This window comes from Coptis chinensis, chromosome 2, assembly GCF_015680905.1.
Source record: "Coptis chinensis isolate HL-2020 chromosome 2, ASM1568090v1, whole genome shotgun sequence".
NCBI lineage: Eukaryota > Viridiplantae > Streptophyta > Magnoliopsida > Ranunculales > Ranunculaceae > Coptis > Coptis chinensis.
This window is the reverse complement of record NC_141457.1, coordinates 72,892,819-72,918,138: the sequence shown is the minus strand read 5'-3', so window position 1 is coordinate 72,918,138 and position 25,320 is coordinate 72,892,819. Positions and strand designations below refer to the sequence as shown.

The 25,320-nt window shown below is 38.8% G+C and overlaps 1 protein-coding gene and 2 long non-coding RNA genes across 6 annotated transcripts; 1 reads left to right on the top strand and 2 right to left on the bottom strand.

Annotated features, from left to right (window-relative positions):
- Positions 1 to 6,943: 6,943 nt before the first annotated feature.
- On the top strand, positions 6,944 to 9,445 carry LOC147517680 (uncharacterized). Of its 3 annotated transcripts, none has more exons than XR_015213931.1 (3): positions 6,944 to 7,249; positions 8,070 to 8,195; positions 8,883 to 9,445. It is a non-coding gene; the product is annotated as an uncharacterized LOC147517680 (long non-coding RNA). The 3 variants fall into 3 exon arrangements; XR_015213932.1 differs by lacking the exon at positions 6,944 to 7,249 and adding an exon at positions 7,398 to 7,511; XR_015213930.1 differs by lacking the exon at positions 6,944 to 7,249 and having other exon boundaries at positions 7,905 to 8,195.
- Positions 9,446 to 12,192: 2,747 nt separating this feature from the next.
- LOC147517678 (putative methylesterase 11, chloroplastic) lies at positions 12,193 to 24,119 on the bottom strand. Of its 2 annotated transcripts, XM_086589812.1 has the most exons (8): positions 23,797 to 24,119; positions 17,349 to 17,906; positions 17,126 to 17,262; positions 16,910 to 16,952; positions 15,008 to 15,244; positions 13,964 to 14,107; positions 13,380 to 13,508; positions 12,193 to 12,781 (listed from the first exon to the last, which is right to left on the bottom strand). In XM_086589812.1, exons 1-8 carry the CDS (start codon positions 23,797 to 23,799, stop codon positions 12,512 to 12,514), a joined length of 1,521 nt encoding a protein of 506 aa, XP_086445938.1. In that variant the 5' UTR covers positions 23,800 to 24,119; the 3' UTR covers positions 12,193 to 12,511. The 2 variants fall into 2 exon arrangements, with proteins under 2 accessions (XP_086445938.1, XP_086445939.1); XM_086589813.1 differs by lacking the exon at positions 17,349 to 17,906 and having other exon boundaries at positions 23,797 to 23,964.
- LOC147517679 (uncharacterized) lies at positions 19,471 to 19,922 on the bottom strand. The gene is made up of 2 exons (XR_015211530.1): positions 19,784 to 19,922; positions 19,471 to 19,682 (listed from the first exon to the last, which is right to left on the bottom strand). It is a non-coding gene; the product is annotated as an uncharacterized LOC147517679 (long non-coding RNA).
- Positions 24,120 to 25,320: the final 1,201 nt, after the last annotated feature.

Below are 25,320 nucleotides of genomic sequence, written 5' to 3'. Positions count from 1 at the left end.
ACAATTTGAAGCTCAACCCCGAGAAATGTACATTTGGGGTAACCACAGGGAAATTTCTAGGGTATATTGTGACACAGCGGGGGATAGAGGCAAACCCAGAGCAGATTAGGTCATTGGTAGAGATGCCCTCGCCACAGACAGCAAAGGAGGTGCAGCGGTTGGCTGGAAGGGTCGCGGCTCTCAATAGGTTCATATCGAAGTCATCCGACAAATGCAAAGCCACCGATTTGCATAGCCGAGGAACACCGCGGATTTTACATGGACGGCAGAGTGTGAACAGGCATTCCAGGGGCTTAAAAGTTATTTGGGGGAGATGCCCTTGTTGTCGCGACCGGAAGAGGGAGAAAAGTTGTATCTATATCTGGGGGTCACAGATTACGCAATCAGCTCGGTCCTCGTTCGAATAGTGGATAAAATAGAAAGACCAGTGTACTTTCAGAGCAAGACGATGTTGGATGCGGAAACCAGATATAGTCGCGTGGAGAAGTACGCCCTCGCCTTGATATTTTCTGCCCTGAAACTAAAGCCCTATTTCGAAGCCCACTCAGTGATCGTGGTCACGAACTTGCCCCTTAAGCAGGCTCTGAGAGCAGAGAAATCAGGGAGAATGTTGAAATAGGTTGTGATGCTGAGTGCATATGAGATCCAATACCAGGTTAGGACAGCAGAGAAAGCTCAGGCCCTGGCTGAGTTCTTGGCGGAGTTCCCCGCAGAGGACCCTACTTGGGGAGAGGAGATGGTTTTGGAAAGTGAGGGAGAAAAAGAGCGAGATAGCTCGGATCCATGGGACGAAGGTAACGGTTGGAGAGTTTTTACCGACGGGTCAGCGACAGATGCAGGCAACGGAATTGGCGTAGTATTGGTCACGCCAAACAATAACAGGCTAGAGCTAACGATGAAATTAGGGTTCGCGGCATCTAATAACGAGGCGCAGTATGAGGCGTAATTGGTGCGGGCATGGGAATGGCGTAAGGCTTGGGGGTGAAGGAACTTACCGCGGTAATCGACTCAATTTAGTCGCGGTGCCAGCGAATGGTGGATTCGCGCGACGATGTCCCGTGATGGCAAGATATTTGGGGTCCTCCGGTCGGGCGGCGGTTCACAAAATATTCGGTTTGTGCATTTGAACCGGGAGAACTGGCCATACCGATGCTCTAGCATATGTGGCCGCAGCCATGCCAGGGTCCAAAGAAAGGTCTATAGAGGTGAAAAGACTGGACAGACCGAGCACCGAGGAATCATCGGGAATAATGAATACTATAGAGAGCGCCGAAGGATGGATGTTGCCTATCAAGCAGTTCTTGACAGGAGGGGAGAATATTGGTCCCCGGGAGAGACGAAGGTTGGAACAGACCGCTCGGAGATACACATTAGTGGAGGAGAGTTATATCGGAGGAATTTCAAGGGACCGTTGTTGAAATGCTTGGGGCCGGGACTGGCTCGAGAGGCGCTCAGTGAGCTATATGAAGGGGATTGTGGGAGTCACTCGGCGGCAGGACAACAGTGCACCGGTTGCTGACACAGGGTTACTTCTGGCCTCACATGAAGAGAGACGCTGTGGAATTCTCCAAAAAATGTGAGAAGTGTCAGAGATTTTCTCAGTTAATATGGGCCCCAGCAGAGCCACTGCACAGTGTGTCTAGCCCATGGCCATTCGCGATGTGGGCCCTTGACATAGTGGGGCCGCTGCCCATGGCCCGCGGTAAAAGGAGGTTCTTATTGGTCGCGACTGACTATTTTACCAAGTGGATTGAAGCCGTACCGCTACAGCAGGTGAAAGAGGTGCAAGTGATCAAGTTCTTGTGGGAAAATATCATTTGCCGTTTTGGTCAGCCCTATTCTATCATCGCGGATAATGGAACCCAGTTCCACGGGTTCAAAGGTTAGAGTTTTCTGCAAGCGTATCACATCAAAACGAGATTCTCGCCCCCTACAACCCCGAGGGAAACGGACAGCGAGTCCTCTAACAAAACCATACTCAACAATCTCAAGAGGAAGCCGAGGGCAAGAAGGGATCCCGGGCCGATGAACTAAGTCGGGTGCTTTTGGGCCTATCGGACAACCCCACCTAACATCCACCGGAGAAACCCCTTTGCTTTGGCATATGGAGTATAGGCCGCGGATACCAACAGAGATGGTGGCGGCGACCACTAGGACCGCTGGTGGCGAGGATGGGTCAAATCCGGGCATTCCCGCTAGAGACATGAACCTAGCAGAGGAAAAGAGAGACACAAAGACGCGATCAAATTGGAGGAATATCACCGCTGCCGCAAAGCAAAGCGACGACAAGAAGTCGAGAGTGAGGAGATTTAAGGTGGGGAGACAAGGTGCTCCGAAAGTGACTCCCAAAGACCAAAAAGCAAGCGAGGGGAAGTTGGGGCCGACGTGGGAGGGGCCTTACGTGGTGGTCGAGGTAGGGGGAACCGGCAGCTACAAGTTACAAACCTTGGAGGGAACAGCGGTGGATAGGCCGTGGAATGTAAGGTTGCTGAAAATATTTCACGAGTAAATGTAATGAGAGAAACTGAAAACTGCATGAGCTATTTGTACATATATAAAACCGTAGCACTTTTGAGGTGAAGATTATTGTTTGAATTTTCATTGCCCCTCAGAGTGAAGGGAAGTGGGGGGGATGAGCCCCCCAAGGACGAGAGGTCCAAACCTTAGTGGGGCAAAAAGGAGTTGCCCCACTAGGATGAGGTCTCTCAGGGCCGGGGTGAGAGGAGTTGCCCCGGACCCATGGGAGATAGGGGCAAACGGGGCGAAGGCTTCCGAGAGGCCGCGTGCGCGAGAGCCCGCGGAAATAGAGAGAGTAGCGGAGTCCCGATCTAGATGTGGGGCAGGCAAATCGAACATTCCCAACCGACAGGGAGAATACACTAATATGGGCCATAGCTAGTAGAATACACTAAAAAGTTCTATGGGCGCCCTAAGATTCAAATTTTCAAAATAATACTTTTAAATATTCGTCCAATAAAACGCTTAACGGTAAAATAATGATATCGTGTTTTAAAACGGGTATATAAATTTAAAATTTGGCTATATATTTTACATTTAAAATTTTGATATATAAATATATAACGCTTTTTTTTTATTTTTACAATTTTATTCATGAAAAAATAATACAAATGTCATTTTATTCGCCAAACCTTATAAAGAGAATAATTCGCAATAATTCGAAGAATTATAAGCCCCACCAAACCAATTCAGCCAGGGATTAAAACAATTCAAAAATTCATTTTCATTCGCCAAACCTTATAATTCGTGAATAATTCGGCTGGAGGATGATATGGGCCGGCTCATTGATGGATCAAATACATCCGAGGGTTGACCAATGTCTATATAAAAAAAAAAAGGGGCAAAACATAATATGAACATCCCAACTCCCTTCAAAAGTAGCATAAAGAAAGTATGACAAAGGGCATCAAAAGAAGCTTTGCAGAAACAAGCTATTTTCAAGACACGCGGTGCTTTCGAGGATCACCGCGGGCGCGGCTTCCGTGAAGGAGGCGGCCTTCTTTGGTAAGCCGGTCAATCTCCTCCTTGACCTTCTTGGCTACCCTCTTCGGCTTCAGGGCCCGATAGATGTCGGAGTTCGCCCATGTGGCCCTCATGCTGCGTGTGGAGTGCCGCAACAAATGCCTTCGGGTGCTTCCGAGAAAAGGAGTCTAGAGCGGCAAAGATGCTTCTTTTAAAGGGTCTCGGCTGGTTGCTCAGCGGTCATCGACCTTGTCCATATAAGCCGTGGGGCGGCCTCGCGTCCCGAGCTCATCTTGGGCCTTGAGCTTGTCTAGTTCCGCGTCGCATTCTTCTCTTCGATGGGCCACCTCCTTATCAAGTTCATCAATCCGCCACGCACCAAACAGGCCGCGGATCATGAAGGAGATATCCAGACTCATCTGAGGAAGGGAGCAAAAGTTAGGATATTCAGAGAGAGAGAAGAAAGATATCAAATGCAAAGAGAGGGGTACCTTCTCCCAGCCTGAGTAGAAGGAAGTCCGGTGAGACTCAAAGGAACCACCTTCGGCGTATGCCATGTCTTCGGGGAGGTGAGACCCATAGAACAGGAAAGAAGCCACTGCCGGGTTTTTCAAAGCAGAGTCCTTGATATTTAGAGTGCGGTTCCGGAGCTTGAAGGCAGGGCAAAAGGGAGGAATGGGTTCATCGGCCTCCTTGTCAGTTCGGGGCGCCACCTCCTTCCCGGGCCGCTGTTCCACTGGAGGAGGCGCGGTAGGTTGGGGCGCGGCCTTAGATGGGGGGCCTGCTCCAGGAACGGAGGGCCGTGGACGTTTGGGGGCTGGGGAAGGTGAAGAATGAGCTACGGCAACAACATCCTCATCTGAGTCACTGTCGAAGAGTTTGCGTTTGTTAACGCCCATGTTTGAAGTGGGAGAAGTGGTGGAGGGGGAATGAGATGTGGAGTATTGGTCTTCCCAAGTTTCCAGGGAGCGGTATGGAGTAGGGGCTGCGGAGTGATGAGTGGTATGGTGAACAGGCTGAGGGCGGGGTGGGGAGTTGGCGGTACGGCGCTTTTTCTTGGGAGGGGGAGTGACACGGGGCTTTCTTTCTTTAGGGGGAGGAGGACGGAAAAATGGGGCACTATATTTTCCTATGGATGCCAGTTCAGGATCGGACAGTAGGGGAGTAGCGGTGGCAGGGTCAATCCCAAGTATCACGGACTGAGCCGCGCCCAGGTCACGAATCCTCTGGAAAGTCGTGGAAAAGATGTTGTCGTAGGGCCGCGACTTTGAGTCGGGTCGCCAACCTGAAATAGACAAACGACAAGTCAGATGAAAAACCAAAAGATCTACTTCAATGGTGGTAGATAAAGAGTGGGACTCACCACTGGGGAGGAAAGCCAGGTGATTGAGATTCAATTCAGGTGGAAGATCCGCGGAGAGGAAATTTCCTGAGATATAAAGAGGGTAGTGGTGCCACAATTTGTCTGGAGGAGGTGATAATACTGAAGATAAAGTGTTGTTTTCTAGTATGAGGCAAAAGGAGTGATAGCCCAATAATCGACTTCCTTGGTGCTCTTCTTGAGGTAAAATGAGCGCCATGTCGCCAACCGCTATCCCGGTACTTTCCGAAGGTTGTAGTGGTTCGCGGCATACATGACCCTCCGTGAAATTGCCGATACCTTGGCGGGGGGATGTTGAAGTGATTACACACCTCGACATCAAGGCGGGTGAGGGGCAATCGAAGGCCGGGCGACAATTTGTCCTACCGCGGGTACCACAAGACACCCGGCTTGTGGGGGACCAAGCGGTGGGAAATAGGTTAAGTCGCACGGCTCTGGGGTGACGCCAATCGGGTACCCATAAGCCGCTTTAACGGCCTCAAGATTAGGTCTACGCTCGTGGTGGTGGCGGCGGCAAAAAGCTTGCCCGAGGTAGATGGGGGCCTCGGTCCGGTCGGGGAGGGAGGCAAGGCTACGGTGTAGGGAGGAGGAGGAGGTGGCGGATCTAGAAATAGACATCGGGGACAGGGTGGAAGACGCACAGCCACAACAAGGTAGAAAAGGAAGTGGAGATGAACAGTTCCAAATACAAAGGAAAAATGCGCAATATAGCAATTAAGGGAGCTAGAGAGGAAAGGAGACCAACCTGAGGAAAAGAGAGAGCAACCGGAGCAAGAATGTCAGCTGAGGAACCCGGAGAAGACGAATCGAAAGCAAGCGAATCGGAGCCGGAAGACAAGAAAAAGAAAGGTGGAGGAAGAGGGGGGAGGAACTGAAAGGCAAAAGAAAGGCGAGTGAGAGAGAGAAAAGAAATCGAGCGGGCTTTTTATAAGAGGTGGGGGCAAAAGGGTAACTGCAGGGGTGCTGAAATCGAGGAGACACCGAAAAGAGCCAACAAGCAAAAGACACGGAGGCAGGCACGAAACGAGGGGCGAAGTGAAAATGGCATGGACACTCATGAAAACAAATTGTGAGGGGAAGAGGAAGGCCACTCCGGAATGAGGAAGGTTCGCGGACTCTCGACTCCCGATTGAGATATCATCATCGACTCGAGGGGCATCCAGAGTGGCATGATGCCGCCCCGTAATATCGAGGGGAAAAAGGGACGGACTTAACATAACACACAAGGCAAAGCGCGTAAAGACCGAAACCCTACACTTGAGAGGAGGGGACCGCGAAAGACGATTCAGGAGAGGGTCGGTGATGAAAACCCTACACTTGGAGGGAGGGGACCGCCCTAGAGATAGAGGGAGGAAAAAAAGAGGGGCGTGAGATGAGAGAGAGAGAGGAGATATAAAAGAGAGATAGAGATGGAGAGAGAAAAAGGAGGAGGAAAAAGGAAAAAAGAGGAGAGAGAGAAGGAGAGGGGAGTGGTAATATGCCTTGGATGGAGTGTTTGATAGAGAAGATCATGGTTAACATCATTTGATGGTTTCATAATTAGCAGTGTTTAGAAAAAGTTAGAGATCATTAGATTGTTTCTTTATTTATATCCTATTTTTATATTTAGTAATAGAGTTTGAGTCTTTAGTTATAGTTTGAATATATATAACATAATGATAAATGCTTTTCCTAATTTATCTCCTATTTTTTTAATTAGAAAAAAAAAACGTTAGATTGAAGAGGGTCCAAACTTATTTAGATGAGATTGTTTATCATTTATTTATATCCTACTGCTTTTTCATATTTAGCTATAGTAATAGAAAAAGTTTAAAAAAAACTAGATGAGATTGTTTCTTTATTTATATCCTACTATTTTATATTTAGTAATAGAGGGTATGTGTTAGTTATAATATATATCTAAGGATAATGATAAATATTTGTTTCCTATTTTATCTCCTATTTTTTCTTAATTAGTTTTCACACACTCTAAAAACGCTTCCTCAATTGAAGAGGGTAGAGCTATAACTTATTTAGAATGATGGCATGTCTGTTTATGATTCACTTTACTTGATAACTTCTGATGTTCCTGTTGCTAGAAACTGTTGTCATCAAACTTTAGTATTAATAGAGCATTTTATGTTGGTTTCATACTAGGCAATTTTTTCTAGGTGATTGAACTGTACTAACAGAATAGCATGTTTACGTACATTTACAACCTGTAAATGAGGGCGACACGTCTTTAAATTTGTTTTTATTTTTATTTTACCTTTCTAAACTTATTTTCCATGATCGTATCACTGATAATAACTTAATGGCAGTTCAGCCATATATATTAAACAACCATGATGATTTTGTACTCTAATACACAGTAGTCAAGGGCACAAAGAACTTTCGCAGACTGTTAAGGTATCTGCTACCCCAGTTATTCTGTTCGGGATTTTAGTTCTTAACAGAGTATGTCTTGCTTACTTAATTTTTGTCATAAGGTAATTTGATATGCAAGTTGGATAGTAAGTGTTCAACATTAAATATTTCTTGCAAATTTTCTTTTGTGCAAAGAGAGGGAGTGCTAATCGAGCTATATGTGAGGGTACGTTATCTTTTTGCAATTTGTTCGGACTAGATTATGAAGCTAAGATAAGATGGAAGATGTGTTCTCTTCTCATTTGTAAGATTACCTTTTTAGTTTGACATGCTTTTTCGGTCCTATATGTTTATTTCCAATGTTTCGCTGCTGTCTATATTTTTTATATTACTACCCTTCTGGTGTTTCTTTTACTACTTAGATGTTAGATGGCCTTCAAGTGTCTTTAAATAATGATATCATTGTAGGGACGAACTATTCTTGCTATCCAGGTCACCTTTCTATGGAAAAAAAATCTTCTCATTTACAAGAAGCCTTTATGTAATGCTCTAAAATGTTTGTGCTATAAAAGCTTTATTATAAAAAGCTTTATTGGTCAATTACCTGATTAAGATTATTAGAGTTGCAACACTTGCCTTAATACCTTGCCTGATGACTTCATCCTGCCTTTATGACCCGGGACCAATTACTTATTTGCTTTTCAAATTTTAAATTCCAATGTCTTCATGGCCTCCACACTAGAAAAAAATTTAGCCCAATGGTTTCGTGATAATGGACAACTATGTCAGAATCATTGAATCATAAATACATTTCGCTATAACTATACCAAAAAATGATTAACTTTGGATATTGTTTTCGCAGGTGCAATTTTGCATTTGCTTCTTTTGAATTGTGCTGATCTATCCCTTCTCCAAATCAATATGTTAATGCACATTTTAAATTACTCCGAGAGCTTCGAATAGGATCATCTGTGAGGCACTAATAGAGGTAAGAATTTGTGATCGAATTAATTTCTATTGTCTCCTCTACCTTCTATCTTTAGTGCAAGCTGTTCTTTATAGTCTACTTACACACTCATCTTTCATTATTGAACTTTTTAACCCATGTTTCCTTACTCTGGTAAATAAAAGTTTTGATTTCAGGGAATTTAAATAACACATTAGTGCAAATGCTTGATATGTGTAAGATCAAGTAGATTAAGATGATTTGCACAAACACCACGACGTCACGATATTGGTTTCAGAAGCTGATATAATATTTTGTACCAATGCAAAAGATCAAGAATCTAATGATCTAATGTTTTGTGCCAGTGCAGAAGATTAAGCTTATGCTAATGATTCTCAAACTGAACACTCATTGTTTTCTCGGTGTCATAATTCAAATCCAAAGTACAGATTAGATTCTAAAGAAAAAATTACACCGGAACTGTCATAATTGAGAAGATAAATTTTGCGTCAAGTCTGACTTAATTACCATAAACAAAAATAATTCATATAATGAAAATTTGATGAAATACTATCTTTATTTAAGTAGTTATACCTACTGAATGATGATTATGTTATGTTACTCCCAGGATAATTAGACTTAATATAAAATATGAGATTATTTTGTAATAGTTTGGTACAACTTTTGTATGTATATAGTATGAAAGTCTAATGGTGACAATTATTGCAGGTTCCTTGACCAACCAATCGTGATGAAATTATGTCTGGTGCACCTAACCCATTTGAGTCTGACCAAGATGGGTTGTACACACCAGACCTTTATTCTACCTGCAAAATTGACCGAACACCAAGTCGCCAAGGTAACAATGAGCATGTTACATGTGTGAACAATCTAGCTCTTAATGAAATAGACTAGGCCAATTAATGCACTTGGAAGAAACTATACCAACATGCCCGAAGCAAGATTTTACACCCCAGAGTAAATGCCAAGCACTGAAGATGAAGACTAGATAATAATGAGCATTTCAGATCAGCAACGGTCTCAATCCAGAAGTCCTCTTACAGCCGATGATGCTAAGGAATTCACTGGGAGGAGGAAGGTGCTGGATCTGAAGATTTGACATGTCGCCAAACATATATAGTGCACATTGGACAATATATGTGAAGTTTTTATGCTATGATAGTTTGGTTTTCATTGTGTTCGACTCTTGCATTTTTTTTTCCCCTTTTTATTTATGCCTTATTTTTTGGAAATGATATTTAATTATAAGCTTCCTATATAGCATTTCACTATTTGAATTTCAAAGCTTTTGTTTCCAATAGGAACACATTACTATTATCTTATATTAATTTCGATGTGCACCATTTTCCACTAATTGATTAACTCAGAAAAACAACATGCATACCTTCTATGTATTGGCGATGTAAGGACTCTGCAGTACTTATCAGAATTGAAGTTTAACTTCTCTAGATACTTCCCTAACCCACTCATTAGGTTTATTTAGAAAGAAAAGATGCTGCCAATTGGGCTCCAGATAAGGTTTTGGAATTAGCCCTGGTTTATGTGTGCTTGGATTTTTAAGCAGTATATTTTGGCCTAAAATCTGTAACCATTCATTCAGGCCATTGCAGAAGTTTTATAAGTCTGAAACCGGTCATTAAACATCAAAGTGTTTTTTTTTTCGCATTCGCGAATGCGTCGTTAGAAAAGATTAATTATTCTACTTTTTAGACCAATTTTTCAGTCCTTCTATGACCACCAATTTTTTAGTCATATGACCAAACGTAGTTTTATAAAGCATATATATATATATATATAAGAACCGCTTAAACCTGATATTTTGGTTTATTAAATAAACCTATTCTTATTGCAGTGAAGCGATTTCTCGGATAGTATGATTTTTGATGATGCTCTTAATCTTATGTCTTTATTTTCATAATATGATTTTTAAATTTTTGAGTTTTAATCTAAAAATAATATATATTAATATAATTTCAAGAATGTGAATGAATCATTTTAAATAATATGAAACTAATTCTAATTTTAGTAAAGTGGGAGAGTTTTTTTAGTAATTGTTTAAAAAGAAAAAATAAAATGCAAAGACCTAGATAAAATTTAAAATACTTAAGTTGTAAACTTAAAATAGCTGAAAATACAATCGATTAAGAATACAAAAATCATAAAGATGAAGTGGGACTCCTAAAGACCCGCTAGTGGTGTAAATTAAGAATATAATCGTTATCCATGATTTGAAAGTTGAAAGGCAGTGGGTGCAAAGCCGTTATCCATGACAAGCCAGCCAGAATTTAAGTGAGGGTGAGCCTACATAGATCCTCTATCAACAACTTAATAGGTTCTAGTTTCCAACTATGAGAGTTATGCTCCAAAGGAGATATAACATTTTGAATTGTTAACAAACTATCTCCCTCAAACAAAATAGAGTTCTCTCCTGTACTTCAAGCAAGCTTCGTTGCAATCTCCAAGTCCACCATCTCAGTCTCCTCCACATCTACTGCTCTGAACCTCTTGATCGCTGCTCCCTTTAGGGTGCCTTCGTTATCCCAAGCCAGAGCTCTAGCTACCGCATCTACTGTCCCCCTATCAAAAGCAGCATCAAACTTTATTAGTATAGTCTCTAATTCAATAACAGGAAATAATTCATTATAAGGGCTAGTGTTATGAATCCTAGTTTGTCTTATTTGGGAACTATTGTTCCCTATTCTCTGATTATCTCCAAAGGCTTTGAGACATCTCATCCATAGGGCTGCTGTTCTTCTTAGCAGACCCTCTCTATTGCTGGCTATGCCTTCGAACTTTGCATTGTTCCTTGTCTCCCATATACCTTGTAGTATAAGGAGAGCCAGACTTCCTTTTTCAGCAATTCCTGGATCTGCCTCCTTAGTCTACTATACAAGTAGGTCAACCCAATCTCTTATAGTGTAGTGTCCCAGCTCGTCTAGTTTCCCCCCAAGTTAGAGACAAACCAAACAGACTTAGACCATTTGCACTTGAAGAAAATATGTATAGGGTTCTCTTGCTCCATCCAGCACAGAGGACAAGAGAACTCTCCTTTAATCTCTCTTCTCCTTAGCAAATCCCCAGTAGGAAGGATTCCCATGTACAACTTCCATAGGAACAAATGTATGTTGGCTGGGACTGGAGCTTTCCAGATAGTTTTGATGGTATTAATGTTGAAAGAGGAGAAATGTTCCATGCCACTATTCCCTAACATTCTTTGATAGGCAGATTTGACAGACAAAATACCGTTTCTGGTATCCATCCATCTAATATTATATTTCCCAGCAAACATAAGTCTAATAATGACTTGCTTTATAAGGTTTCCAATAGTAGATGGCTTTAGGTGATCAATCATATTTGTGTCCCATCTACTATCATCAGCCAAAATAATATCCTTAACTTTGAGAGTTTGAAGGTCTTGTCTCAAAGGAAGGAGATCATTAATAAGGATTGGTTGATTATTAAGACTGAGCCAAGGATAGCTCATGACCAGCACTTCCTCATCCTTTACAATGCCCGAGATACAACCCTCCAGGACTTTCTGACCAATTTTATGGACCCCTTTCCAAAACCAAGAGGCATATGGAAAAGGGTTCTTTTTAACATCCAACAAGTTCCTACCATATATGGCCCTGAAAGTTCTAGCCCACATAGACTTTTTATCTGTGAGAGCTTTCCAAGAAAACTTAGCTAGCATAACTTGATTCATATCATGTGTTTTTCTTACGCCTAAGCCACCACTAGTTTTAGATTTACATATGCTATCCCACCCAATAGTATGGATGTTTTTCCTACAATAATCTTTGATTTACCTTTTATAAAGAACTAGATTTGTAACTTGGGGGCCCTTTTGTATGCTGGGGCCCTAAGCAAGTGCTTATTTTACTTTTTAGTTGAGCCGGCCCTTTTGTGAACCAGTCTAAAACTCTAAATAATTGTTTTTAGATTTTCGATACAAAAATGCCTGACAATTTCCAACTACCCACCAGCGGCGCTGTCTAAAGGAAAAGCAACACTTCAGTTAGTTCGAACGACAACACTTCCATAACCAGAAGAAACACCTAATTCAAAGAGGACGCAGCATTTCTAGACAAAAATCAACGGAAATTCCAACATGGAAGTGAATCACATGCTGACATGCATGCATCCTCGGTGAGGCATGGTTGCAACGTATATACAATCTCATGCTTGTACAAAATATGAAGGATCCCAAATATGAAATTTAATGAAAATGCTACTAAACATAATATCCCACAGAATACGCATCAAGCGGTCACAAAATCAGCATCATTCTGCTTGCCTTGCATGCATATACCAGTGAGTCCTAAAATTTCATGTTATCAGATCTTAGAGATCTCCACCAAGAGTTTGTGCAGGGATTTTGGCTTTGAAAAGAAAGGTGAGTGATCGGAGCCTTTTAGCAGGAAGACCCGTTCTGGAGGATTTGCATTTATCATGCTCTGTTGTAGAGATAGCGGTATGACACCATCATCAGTAGTCTTTATATAAAATTTCCTGACAGAACCATAGTTTTCATCAGAAAGAGAAAGCGTCTCTAAAACTGGCGCACACGGGATCGGCCTCGACGCAACTGAAGCCAATGCAACATCCTAACAAAAAAAGAAAAGAGTTGATCACTATAACGTGAGTATAAGTATCAAGTATCATTATAGGGAAGAAATAAAAACTAAATATCAACTAAAAGTTAGGTATTTCCAAAAACAGGACATTTCACCTCACAAGGAGCTGCATTACACGTGTAGAGAAAGAAAGGCTGGAGGTTTGAGTGTTCCATTGTGCTTTAGGTAGGTAAACCATGTATTGGTTAATTAATGACGTAAGATTTTGGGTTTAGGTGTTGTGTGATTTTCCCTATCACATTACATCCCATTTAATATTATTACTTTGGTAAAACAAATAGTATTCGGCGTGTGTGTGTGTGTGTGTGTGTGTGTGTGTGTGTGAAGAGATTTTCAATCCAAAGCAAACTGACAGCTCAAGATGGGATCTATTATGAGCCTCTGCATCTAGCATTGGGTAGATGAATATTAACTATGGATAAATAGCAAACAAAGAACAGCAGAAAGTGCCCATTTATAATTTGTTAAGCAGCTCAGCTAGAATCTGATATACAAATAAAATCTTATGAACATTTCAGGCTTTGAGCAACCACTACCTTGTCTAAGCAAATGAAAAAAAAAGGCATACCTTAATAGGACTTTGATTAAACAGTAAGTCCTTCAATAATGGCGTGATGAGAGAAATAGAAGTGGTAGGACAGTCATTTCCATTTGCATAATGAAGTATCTGAGCCCTCCTCAGATCATTCGAACCTGCCTGTAAAATGAATAGAATACAAGTCAGTTATAACAATTACATTGTGGCTCCACTTCCTAACTACCTTAACATACAAAATATGTTCAAAATATCATAGCAAGTCAAAACACTCGGCAAATCAACAAACATACAACCATACTTACCATAATCATCTCCTTGGACTTTTCCATGGGATATTAATGCTGTCAGTGGGTGTGTTTTTCTAAATAGGAAGGCAAAGAACCAGTATATATTCACTGATTAATAAATTCACAAGCATTTGTACATAAATCAATTTAATACAGCTAGTTTTAGTTAATCTCTAAACTGATTTCGAGCAGATTAATAATCATGTATGAGTAACTTGATACACGGTACCATGCATTTACCAAAAAATAACGTTAGACGTTCTCTTAACATTCTAAAGCAACTTGAAACCTAGCCAAATAGCACATTATCAATAAGTGATGCCAGACCTGTAGGGAGAACATATCATTAGTACTCTGTCCATCAGGCAACATTGCTGCAGCAATAAAAACACCTTTTGCAACCTTGGATGGGAACAACTCCATGGCATACGATATACATGCACCACCCAAACCATGCCCCACCAAAATCACCTGCACCAACATTTATATATATGATTATCACAAAAGTGAAACTTTCTCTAAAAAAAATTACCCTACCAAATTAAGAAGCACTCCAACTGCCACTATGAGCAAATTCAACTTTAGAATTACCTAATCTGAGCACATTTAAGACAAAAAGAATCAGTTCTTGGCTTCCTGCTGTTTTACTTGGATATATTTATTTTCCGAAGGCCTTTATGGGATGGAGAATATTCAGGAAAATAAAAATAAAAAGTGATGGGAAAGATTACTCAGCCTAGCAGGCATGTGAGTGTGGGGTGAATTATGAGAAGTTGGTCTCTTCACACTTTATGCCCATAGTTTGGATGGCAAATCTCATGCATAGGTAAAACTTCTCTATGATTTTCTCAACTGATTAATGATACCATAGCCAAGAAATATGAAAATAATCGTGTTAGAAAGCTTGCTGACCATTTACTCTCAGAACAATTTAAATAAAAGCACTTTCAGGACACGCTACACACAATCAGTCTATCACAAAGGTATCACAAAAGAAATTTTAGCAGAAACCTACACTGCCAAAAGAAACACTACTAGTTCGCAATAGCATAGATATTGAAAGAAAAGCCTTTCATGGTTAGTAGAGAACTACATGTTACCTTAAAAGATGGAATTTTAAATGTACCCCCTTGCTGATAACATCATATGTTTTCAATTTTTTTATCAGGTGAAAGTGAAGCTCTAGAGAATTGGGTAGTGAATACCGAAAAAATGGTAGATTCCTAAACTTGAGACACTAAAATTGCATGATAGCAGGTTTCTCGAAGTATATGCATGTCACAGAAAGTGAAAAACCAACAATAATAATGAATTAATTCACATAAAACAATAATAAGAAAGCAATAAATAACTTAAAAGAACAGAATTAACCTTTTCCCCATTTCCAAGATTTTCGAGGAAATCAGTAAGCGGCTTTACATATTCAGCAAGACTACTAATGTTGTTTGTATCACATGAATGAACTCCGGATCTAGTTAAATCTATAGCATCAACTTTGAATCCTCCTTCCTCTAAAAGTGCTATGGTTTTGTACCAACACCAAGCACCAAAACCTCCTCCATGTACAAGGACAAATCGGTTGGTCTCCAGTTCTTTAATATTCAGTTCCTGTCTCAAAAAAAAACAACAACAAACAAACTACATTGTTATGAATGCTTCACCACTGCAATATGTGATAAGTACTTAACATGAAAAGATCTCTAATATCAGTGATGACAAGAAACAAATGACTTGAGCAGTACCAACCATAATTGGTCAATAAACTACTATACTATTACTTGAAAAAAAGGAACACAAAAACATACCATGAGTTTAAAATCAAAGAACAAATATCACAACTGAACCAACAATGTTTAACATAGCTTTACTTGAAACAAACAGAACAAGAACCCTTGGTTTTTTCTATATACACAGTCCCCAAACCCACCAAATGCATGTTTATTACACATGTACACCTGAGACTAGCTTTTGTTGTCAAAAACAAATATCAGTGATATTTAGCACAACTACAAGATATAGTAAATGCCACATACTGAATTTTTAATAAATCAAAACTAAATACCACTGAAAAAATAACAAATAAAAAATAAAATGTAAAAATCTAACCATTCTATTACACAAAAAATACCACGTATTTGTTTACCACTGCTAGTATGAGTTTTAAGTTTTTAACTCTTTGTTTTTTGTGAAACTTATTAGCTTTAATTACTCAATACCGCTAGGAACTTTTGTGAGCAATAGAAGAATAGAACTCTAATCCACTATCCACATAACATAAGTATAAAAAAATCATTTGGACTCATTTCTCTACACCAGCACAAACTATTTGGGAAAAAAACATACGAGGCATGATTATTATTGACATGGACACACAGAAAAAACAGGTCCAAGAAATGTAAGAAAAATAACCAAAGCCAAACAACATCACTGTTTAAATAGATTGAAGGGAATAAAATATTTGTACCGCCCCCCAAAAAACATCACCTAACCCTAATGGAGACTCGAGGAGCTTATGATAAATTGGAAATCAATCATCACATCAAGTAGCTGAAATCACAGTAAGTGTTTTGCTACCTTTGTACACTATATGCAAGGTAAGATGCGTGTGTACTTGTGGGTGCAACCCCTTTATGCTGTAAACTGGTGAAATGCTCCTTCACTGGCAAATTTTACCCCTTGTAAAATGAAGATTTATTTACCAAAAAACGGATTACTAACGTGTAAGAAGAAGCCTCCTAGGCAATACAAAATTACTAACAGATCTTGGTTGGAGACAAAGCAGTATGCCAATGGCTTGTTATCAAAGGCAAAACTTGTCTGTCATCAAGGTGGAGACACAGATGCTCAAAATGAAATTATACCGCCGTGTCATGACTGATAAATTTCATAGCCAGTTTAATATTATGAAAATCCGAAGAACATATGTTTCAAATATGGTGTAACAATATGTATAGAAAAGGATTTTACCATTAGTTCACTTTTCTACTACTAATTTTAAGAATGGGGACACAATTTGTTCCTCGGGGTCTACTAAGAAGTCATAAATGTATGCTGCCACATTTCAGACGTATGGGCAAGTCAACGGAAAAGAGAAAACCAGGTAAGATTAACAAGGGCACAATACAACGTGACAGTCAGGAATATCTTATCAAATGTATCTTCAATCTAGAAACTTTAACAAGTAATATTCAATCACAAATGCAAATGTAAAGTAAACCGTGTCTAACAATGGGGGGAAAAAAATAAGCAAGAGGGAAAAGAACAAAAATTCACCTGGGGATGCCGAATATCAATGTGATGAGATTTATGTAGCAATCTGCAATTTAACCAGGAAAGAGTCTTTACATGAAATTTCTTCTAAAAGAATTGTACAACAACACCAATAAATAATTTATCTAAAATAACTTGGGACTGAAAATACAAGGCTATAGAACTAGAATAATCTAAGTGAAAATGAAAACTTCAAAGCGCGCGAACTTCAGAAAATACCTCTGTGTCTCGGAGTCTAAACTTTCAACGATTTTGTCAATTGGCCAGACATGCAAACAGTTGTTCATAAATTGGCACCTACTCGCTTTGAATCCGACAACTTGATCTTGAAGATTGAGCAAAACCCCCGAAAAAGACTACACAAAAACAACCAAAATTTGCATTAAGATATAAGTATAATTATAATGGAAAATTCAATGCTAAGAAAAAATACATTATTTACCTGAGAGTCCCATTTAAAGTGAATTTTCTCTCCACACCAATTTGTGATTTCTGATTCATCGAAAGTGTGCATGTACACTCGATATTCACCAATAAAATCAAACAAATCTAAACAACGTACGGAGAGCTCATGTTCACTTGGTGAAGACACTGGAGGAAAAGAGTACTGAGGGGCAAGAGTTGCCACTGGCAACACTGGACAGTTTTCTACGCTAATAATTACAAGATCGTGTTTTGAATCTAAATATAATACTACTCCTATATATGACACTCTGAACGAATCTTTGTTTTGCATTGTTACGAAAACGCTCCCATCTAGTAATGAGTTTTCAGCTATACTCTTTAACAAAAAATGGGCCACCCCCCATACCAGTGTGGTTTTCTCATCGGAATGATAAACAAAACCTATATTTGATACAAGTTTCCCCAAAACATTTTTGCAGGAAATCATTACCAAAGAAGGCAATAATTTACCTGCATAGAATGATTCGGGACATAGGGGGGGGCATGTATCAAAGAACTCTGAAAGAGGAAGAGAAGCAGCAATGGAAGACACAACCTACAAACACAATGAAAAAACATACGTCACAAAAGCCAGTCAACATCCTGTAATTATGATGAAAAATAGTTTGACAGAAAGTAGAATCACAACAACAAAAAAAAACATTCTTAAACTCATACACTGACCACAACCGTTTCAAGTGAAAGAAGATGCACTGATTGGGTCTTAAAAGCTCCATGCTCTGTTTGGTTTGATGCAAACAAGTGCAAATAGCAAACGGATGCAATTACACCCTAATGCAGGACAATGAATTGCATTGACAATTCACTTCACCTATTTGGCTAGAGTAGTGCAGAAATGCAGAACTACCTTACGTCATCTTTTACTTAATTTTATTTATTTATTTATACATCATTTTCATCTTCTTCTCCACAACAGATGCATAACCATTCTATCGAAAAAAAAATGCATAACCAAATGATTTTCTCATTTCCATAGTTTCATTACTTTCATATACCCACTTTTAAGATTAAAATTGGTCTTTAATTTTAATAGTTATCTGCAAAATCAGAAATCTCAACAATAATTAATGCCAAAAAAAAAAAAGCCTATCTCAAGAATCTGTTTTTCCTCCAATGATTTGTTTAATTTCGTCAAAGATTCAACGAAATTAGTTAATTTGAGATGGTTTATTCTTCATGGAGAGGAGAGATTGAGATTGCTGGTGGTGGCTACGAAGAAGAGAGAGTTACCGAAAAAAAGCTACGAGAGAAAAAGAATTGCAAATAGTTACACGGCTTTTGACTAAAAACAAGTTGGGTATTTGGCAACACAATTTTGACTAAAAAGTAAAAGTTGATGAAATTACTTGGATATTGATTCCGAAGTAAATGAGTCAATATTTAGATTGGAAAATTTATGCATTAAAAAGTCCATTTGTAATACAACCGTAAGTAGTGGTGGTGTTAGTTATTTTTGTAAAAAAGAGTTTTGTTTGATTTGGACTCTTAAAATATATTGGAATAAAAAATTGTAACTAAACATAATATTGGAAGTGGCATTGTGGAAATTGTGGAAAGTGGGTAGTTAACGTCTGTGGAATTATATAAACCATATTAAGCTCCTTACGAGATAAAGAAATTGGAGTCCCCAATTCTTAACTCATGCCATAACAAAGTAACTTACTGGATAACATAAAGAAGTCCAGATATACAGTCACATACATGTTTGACAATCAAAAGTCAGTCAAAACAAAATCCAAAGGATATATAGACTTTATATATACATCATACAACTGAAACAGCAACAGCAACAGATTATCCGGTGAAACGACTGAAAAAATAGACTTTTTTTTTGTTCGACTTGAAGGACGGAACAACATATTGATTCAATAAAACCCAGATTACTGACATTCAATTGCCATTTTACTTTGAAACCCTTAATTAGTGTTCTACTTTGAAACACCAAATCAACTAAAATTCAGAAAGAAAAAGTTATAAACACACATGAAAGAGAGAAAACTCACCAAGATGATGTTGGGACCTGCTATCGGCGAGAGTGAGAGAGGAGTTTGTTATGAATGTGTGAATAGAAATTCAACTAGAGCCGCCTCTTACAATCCTTTTATTTTCTTTTTAAGCACCTAATCTTTCTTACTTCTCTACCCTAGACGTGTCCTAATCCTATTACATCTATTTCGATTACAATTACTAACTTGTCCCTCTTAAACTCATAAATACTTGTCTCTCCTATAAGACATGACAAGGATTGAAATGTTGGACCAGTCTTCCCAAGTGGCTATGAGACCATTGAATGCAACTGCTTGGTATAAGTCTGCGGGCAAGTATGGCAATGGGTTACAGTTTGAAATTGCCAAGTTTTTTCTTGAGTTGAGAGACATGAAAAACTGTTGTGGTGAGTGTCCTGTCATGCACCTTAAGTATGTTTCCAGGCAAGCATTTGTACGTTCAGTTTGACCATCAGTTTGGGGGCGGTAGGCTGTACTAAGATGTAGGTCAGTGCCTAGAGCTTTAAAAAGACTGCCAAAACGAGCTGAGAAAAACTTTGTCCCTGTTAGAAACAATCGTTTGAGGAAGGCCATGTAGTTTGTAAATGTGTTCCATGAAAACTTTAGCAACTGTAGAGGCAGTATACGGATGACTGAGAGCCAAAAATTGGTCATACTTGGTGAATCTGTCAACGATGACCAGAATAACTTCCTTGCCATCAGATTGGGTAAACCTTCAATGAAATCCATGCCAATATGTTGCTAAGCATGCTCTGGAATTGGCAGTGGTTGAAGCAGACCTGTTGGCAGTTTGTGTTCACCCTTCCACCTTTTTGACAAACATCACAACTTGTTACAAATTGAAAAGCACATCTTTCTTCATACCTGGCCAATACAAGTAGGTTTTAGCCCTGAGATAGGTGCCCTGAATGCCTGAGTGACCTCCAATAGCTGAAGAAGGAATGGTAGTTAATAACTTGGAGCGTAAGTCAGTGTGATTGCCAACGTAAAGTCGCCCCTTGTATCTTAGTATGTCCTTCTCATAAGTATAGGGGCACAACTGGTTGGGGAAATGATGATTTGAGGGATGAGTTGTTGAAGAACAGTGTCTTGGGCATAACTAAGAGATACTTCTGACATCGACTGCGGTTGTATGCCCGTAATGAGGTTGCAGTCCCCTTGTTCTTCTACCAGTCTTGAAAGTGCATAAGCTGCAGTGTTCTCCTTCCCTTTTTTGTATTTGATTTCGTAGTCGAAACCCAGTAATTTAGTAAGCTGCTGCACCTCTGCTGTAATAAGGTTGTGATTCTTTGCTCCATAAAGAACTTGATACTCTGTTGGTTTGTATGGATAATGAAGTGGTGACCTTGCAAATATGAACGCCATCTAGTTACTTCCATGACAATGGCAAGTAGTTCCTTCTCATAGGTAGAGAATCCGAGGGCTTTTAGGCCCTAATGCCATGCTGAAAAAAGCAATTGGATGACCATCTTGCATTAAAACAGCCCCAATTCCTCTGGCACAGGCATCCGTCTCCACTATGAAAGGCTGCTTGAAATTAGGAAGGGCTAAAACAGGGGTAGAGGTCAATGCTCCTTTGAGTTCATCAAATGCTTTGTCAGCCAATGGGGACCATTTGAAATTGTTTTTCTTAAGCATGTCAGTAAGCGGTCGACTGATGTTACCATAACTCTTGACATATCTTCTGTAGTAGCCAGTTAATCCTAGAAAGCCCCGCAAGCCTTTGATTGTTTTAGGTTTTGGCCAACTGACCATGGCTTCAATTTTGGCTGGAACAGCTGCTACACCTTCAAGGGTAATTAAGTGACCCAAATATTCTAATGGGGGCTGTGCAAAGGAGCATTTAGAAGCCTTTGCGTAAAGTGTGTGGGATCGCAAGGTGCTCAAAACTTGTCTCAAGTGGGCTAGGTGTTCCTCCATACTGGTACTATACACTAGTATGTCATCAAAAACGACTAAGACATGCTTTCTAAGATAAGGATTGAAAATGTCATTCATCAATGCTTGAAACGTAGCTGGGGTATTGGTGAGACCAAAAGGTATTACCTTGAATTCATAATGACCTTGATGAGTTCTGAAGGCTGTCTTGTAGATGTCCTCTGGATGTACTAAAATCTGGTGATAACCCAATCAAAGGTCATTCTTGGAAAAGATGTACGCACCATGTAATTCATCTAGTAACTCATCAATGACTGGCATCGGAAACTTATCTTTAACTGTCATATCATTCAACTTTTTGTAGTCCACGCAGAACCTCCAAGTGCCATCTTTTTTCTTCGCCAATAGGACAGGTGACGCAAAAGGGCTGTGACTAGGTTGAATTAGTCCTGACTACAGCATTTCTTTCATTAAGGTTTCGAGGACAGCCTTTTGTATATAAGGGTGTTTGTAGGGTCTTTGGTTGGTGGGTGTAGCATCCGGTTTGAGTGGAATGCGGTGGTCTAGTGTTCTAGAAGGAGGAAGACTATGTGGCTCATGAAAAACATCAGCAAACTCTTGAATCATTTTATTTTATTGTGCTCAAAAGCCTATATTGATGCTGAAGATTGTTTGAAGAGAACATCTGGAATTGCTACCATCAACTTTGCGCACTTTATCTCATCACCATGGTCAGATTCATTTAGCCTCCACGTTACTTGGATCTGAACTGTCTTATGTTACTGCCTTTAATAAAGTTACTACAACTAAGAACATCTTTAGGAGAAAAACCAAAAAAACACCAAATTTTTTAACCAAACCAAACACCAAACCAAAAAAATACCAACCAACTTCAAGAGAAACATCAAATATTCGATATCAAATGACGCGGTTTTGGATAAACCGCGTTGTATAGCCCACGCGGCTTTCTCAAAACCGCGACACTGATCCGAATATTCAACAATCTAATAAACCAAGACGTGAGCGGGTTTGACTTACACAAGTCCAAACTATAACTAAAATATAAAACAACCTCTGAACATCGCATTCTAAAAAAAATCGGCAAAATTTCTTCTGTATTTCCAACATTTCATAAATTTAAAACCTGTCCTAAAAATCAAATAATATATTTCCATTTAATATATTAAAACCTCAGTCGTAAACCCAACTACTAAAAGATATACTGATTCGTGGAACTGGCTACTTAACCATCTCGACAAATGCCAGTTAAATCAAGTAGTCAATCCTCGAATCAAAAGAAAACAATTTATATACGAACAACATCCCAGAAACCCTAATACATGTCTTATACAATACAAATAGAATCATGAAAACAATAAACCATTATTCAAACAGAATATAACTTCCTCCAATTTCATTCTCCATGTCCACTTTGGAAACCGTAGTTTCTCTGGATATCACAACCACTAGCAATATATAAACAATCGGTACCATTTCGACATAAATAACACGGTATGGTCCCAGTTTAATTTCAACAAAAGAAGTCATTATTGCTATTGAACCACTCACGTGCATCAAGACGCGTAGTTCCTTTTACCTTTCGAGACTCACTAGATAGCTTCTCGCTTAAGTAGAGGCATGTAGTTTCTTGCCACGTAAGAAGAACACTTTATATCATATTTGTAAATGTGTAACTATCATAAGCATTAGTTACACCAATAAATACACTAATTACATAATATCTAATATAAAGGTTGCACTTTACTACAAAGCTGCCTACGTATCCAAATCCTTTAAGGTTTGGAATCAAGCCTTATGTAGCTATTCAATTATCCAATACCACAACTCTATAGACAATATAATATACACGACTTCGATTTCATTGATAAACCCAACTAGATTTATCAAAATAGCGTAGCAAATACAAATTTCTAATTAAAAAGAAAGAATCAATCACAAACAATACTTGAGCAAATATATATAACCACATCCAAAGTAATTAATCATACAAGCTTATCGTAACTTTTCACACCTAAATAAACCCCTTTATAAAAGGATGCATGGTTATCGGGAACCAACTGTTCCAATTACCCGTTCATACTACTAACATATATAAAATAAGCCAAAACAACACTGCATCACCTTTAGCACCCAACAACCTCGCTTCAGAAATACAACCTCATACTTATATCAAACTTCCTCATAAACAATAATTTTTTATCCAATGCAAAAGAATTACACAACCCCCTTTTTATATAACAATATGTAGAACAGTACAGTTCTACAGGAACCACTGCTACAAAAACTAGTACACTGCTATAGTGTCACAGAGCTACAGTGCTACAGTACCTCATTATTAAATTCACACTCAAAATCATATGCTTTTAGTCCTAAATTTTTAAAATCAAAATTTGAATTTCACTATAAGCATCGAATTACATACAATTCATGTAGAATCTAAAACCCCCAAATTATAGGGTTTAAACAAAATAATAAATCAATCCAATTAAACTTTAACGAACAAAAACAAAATCAACTCACCATGGTCAAAGATCAAAAACTGTCGCCCGTTCGAAAATCGAGAACCAAAACTTTGCGAGCGTCCACTCAGCAAACCGTGGCCTCCTTCCACTTCAATTTCCTATTTTTCCCTCTCTATTTTCTTTTTTTGTTTTTGGACGCTAGGTTTTTCAAAAAAATAACAAAACTATTTTCAAATATAATTAAAACCTAAATATTAAAACACATTTTCTTGTCAGACCTCCAAATGGTCCAAAAAGGGCCCAAGGTCCATATACCAACATAGTTTGGCGTTTTCTCGCTCACTAATGTGGACTTAAAATACCGGTTTTTAAACCTATTACAACAATATATGTACTTTATTTTAACAATTATATCAATATGAAAAGCGCGGGGATTACACATATCAGCACTTCCATCGGACAAAGTGTAAGTATGGGTAAGAAGTAAGTGTCATAACTTACTTTGGGCACACTTCTGAATCAACTCACTTCCTAAGGGATGGAAGTGAAACTCCAAGGGAAGTTGCTAAATCTTTGGAACTAATTGGTACTGTAGGACCAAAACTCCTAGTCAGGAACTACAAGTTTGAATATATGCATCTTAGTTAGTGAGGAACGGCAAATCCATAACTCCACTTTGTTTATAAGGGAAGTCTGGCCAAGTTTACAACTCTACGTCCTAGCTAGTCGGGAACTTCGATCACTTCGTAGGTGAGAATTCCAAGTTTGCAAGTCAGGAACTTCACTTTTTTGTTGGGAAGTCCAACTTCCGAACTCCACTTCCTAGCTAGTCGGGAAGTGTAAGTCCGAAAGATTACTTCATAGTTCAGATGTATGGACACCGCATGTGCCAACTATGCTCCTAGATGCTACTCCTGAGTGTGGGTAGAATAGGTACGCCTAATATAAAATTTTTTTAATATAACAAAAAAAATAATTGTTAATGACAAATATTTTTAAAATATATATAAGAGTGATGACTAATTCATAAATAAAATGGTAGAAGCCCTAGGTAATAATTAAAAAATAAATAATTAACAAAATCAAAACTTGGATCATCCATTCTTTTCATATTCCTCTTTGAATTTGCTACTTAACTTAATAGAATAAAAGAAACGATTGGAAGATCTCTATTACCGGATCTCTATTACTTAATCCTTATTTATATCATACTTTTTTATATTTAGTAATAGAGTTTAGGAAAAACTAGAGTCTCTATGAGGGTATAGCTATAATCTACTATCTATATACTAAAAGCAGACCCTAAATCGAGGATTTTCTTTCCTATATAGAAAGACTCTAATACGGAGAGTTAGTTTTTTAAAGAATAATTCTCTCCTATGACACTCTAATACGAAAGATAGTCTTTCTAATAATAGCCTACAAAATCTCACATACATAAACATCTTAGAGAGTTTGAGTGTATTTTCAATTCTTACATATTTGATCAAATAAAAAAATTGCTAAAAAAATAGGTAATTTGTAAAAAATAATTAACATAAATTTCCTATTATGAATCAAACACTTTTAGTATTCCAATTCT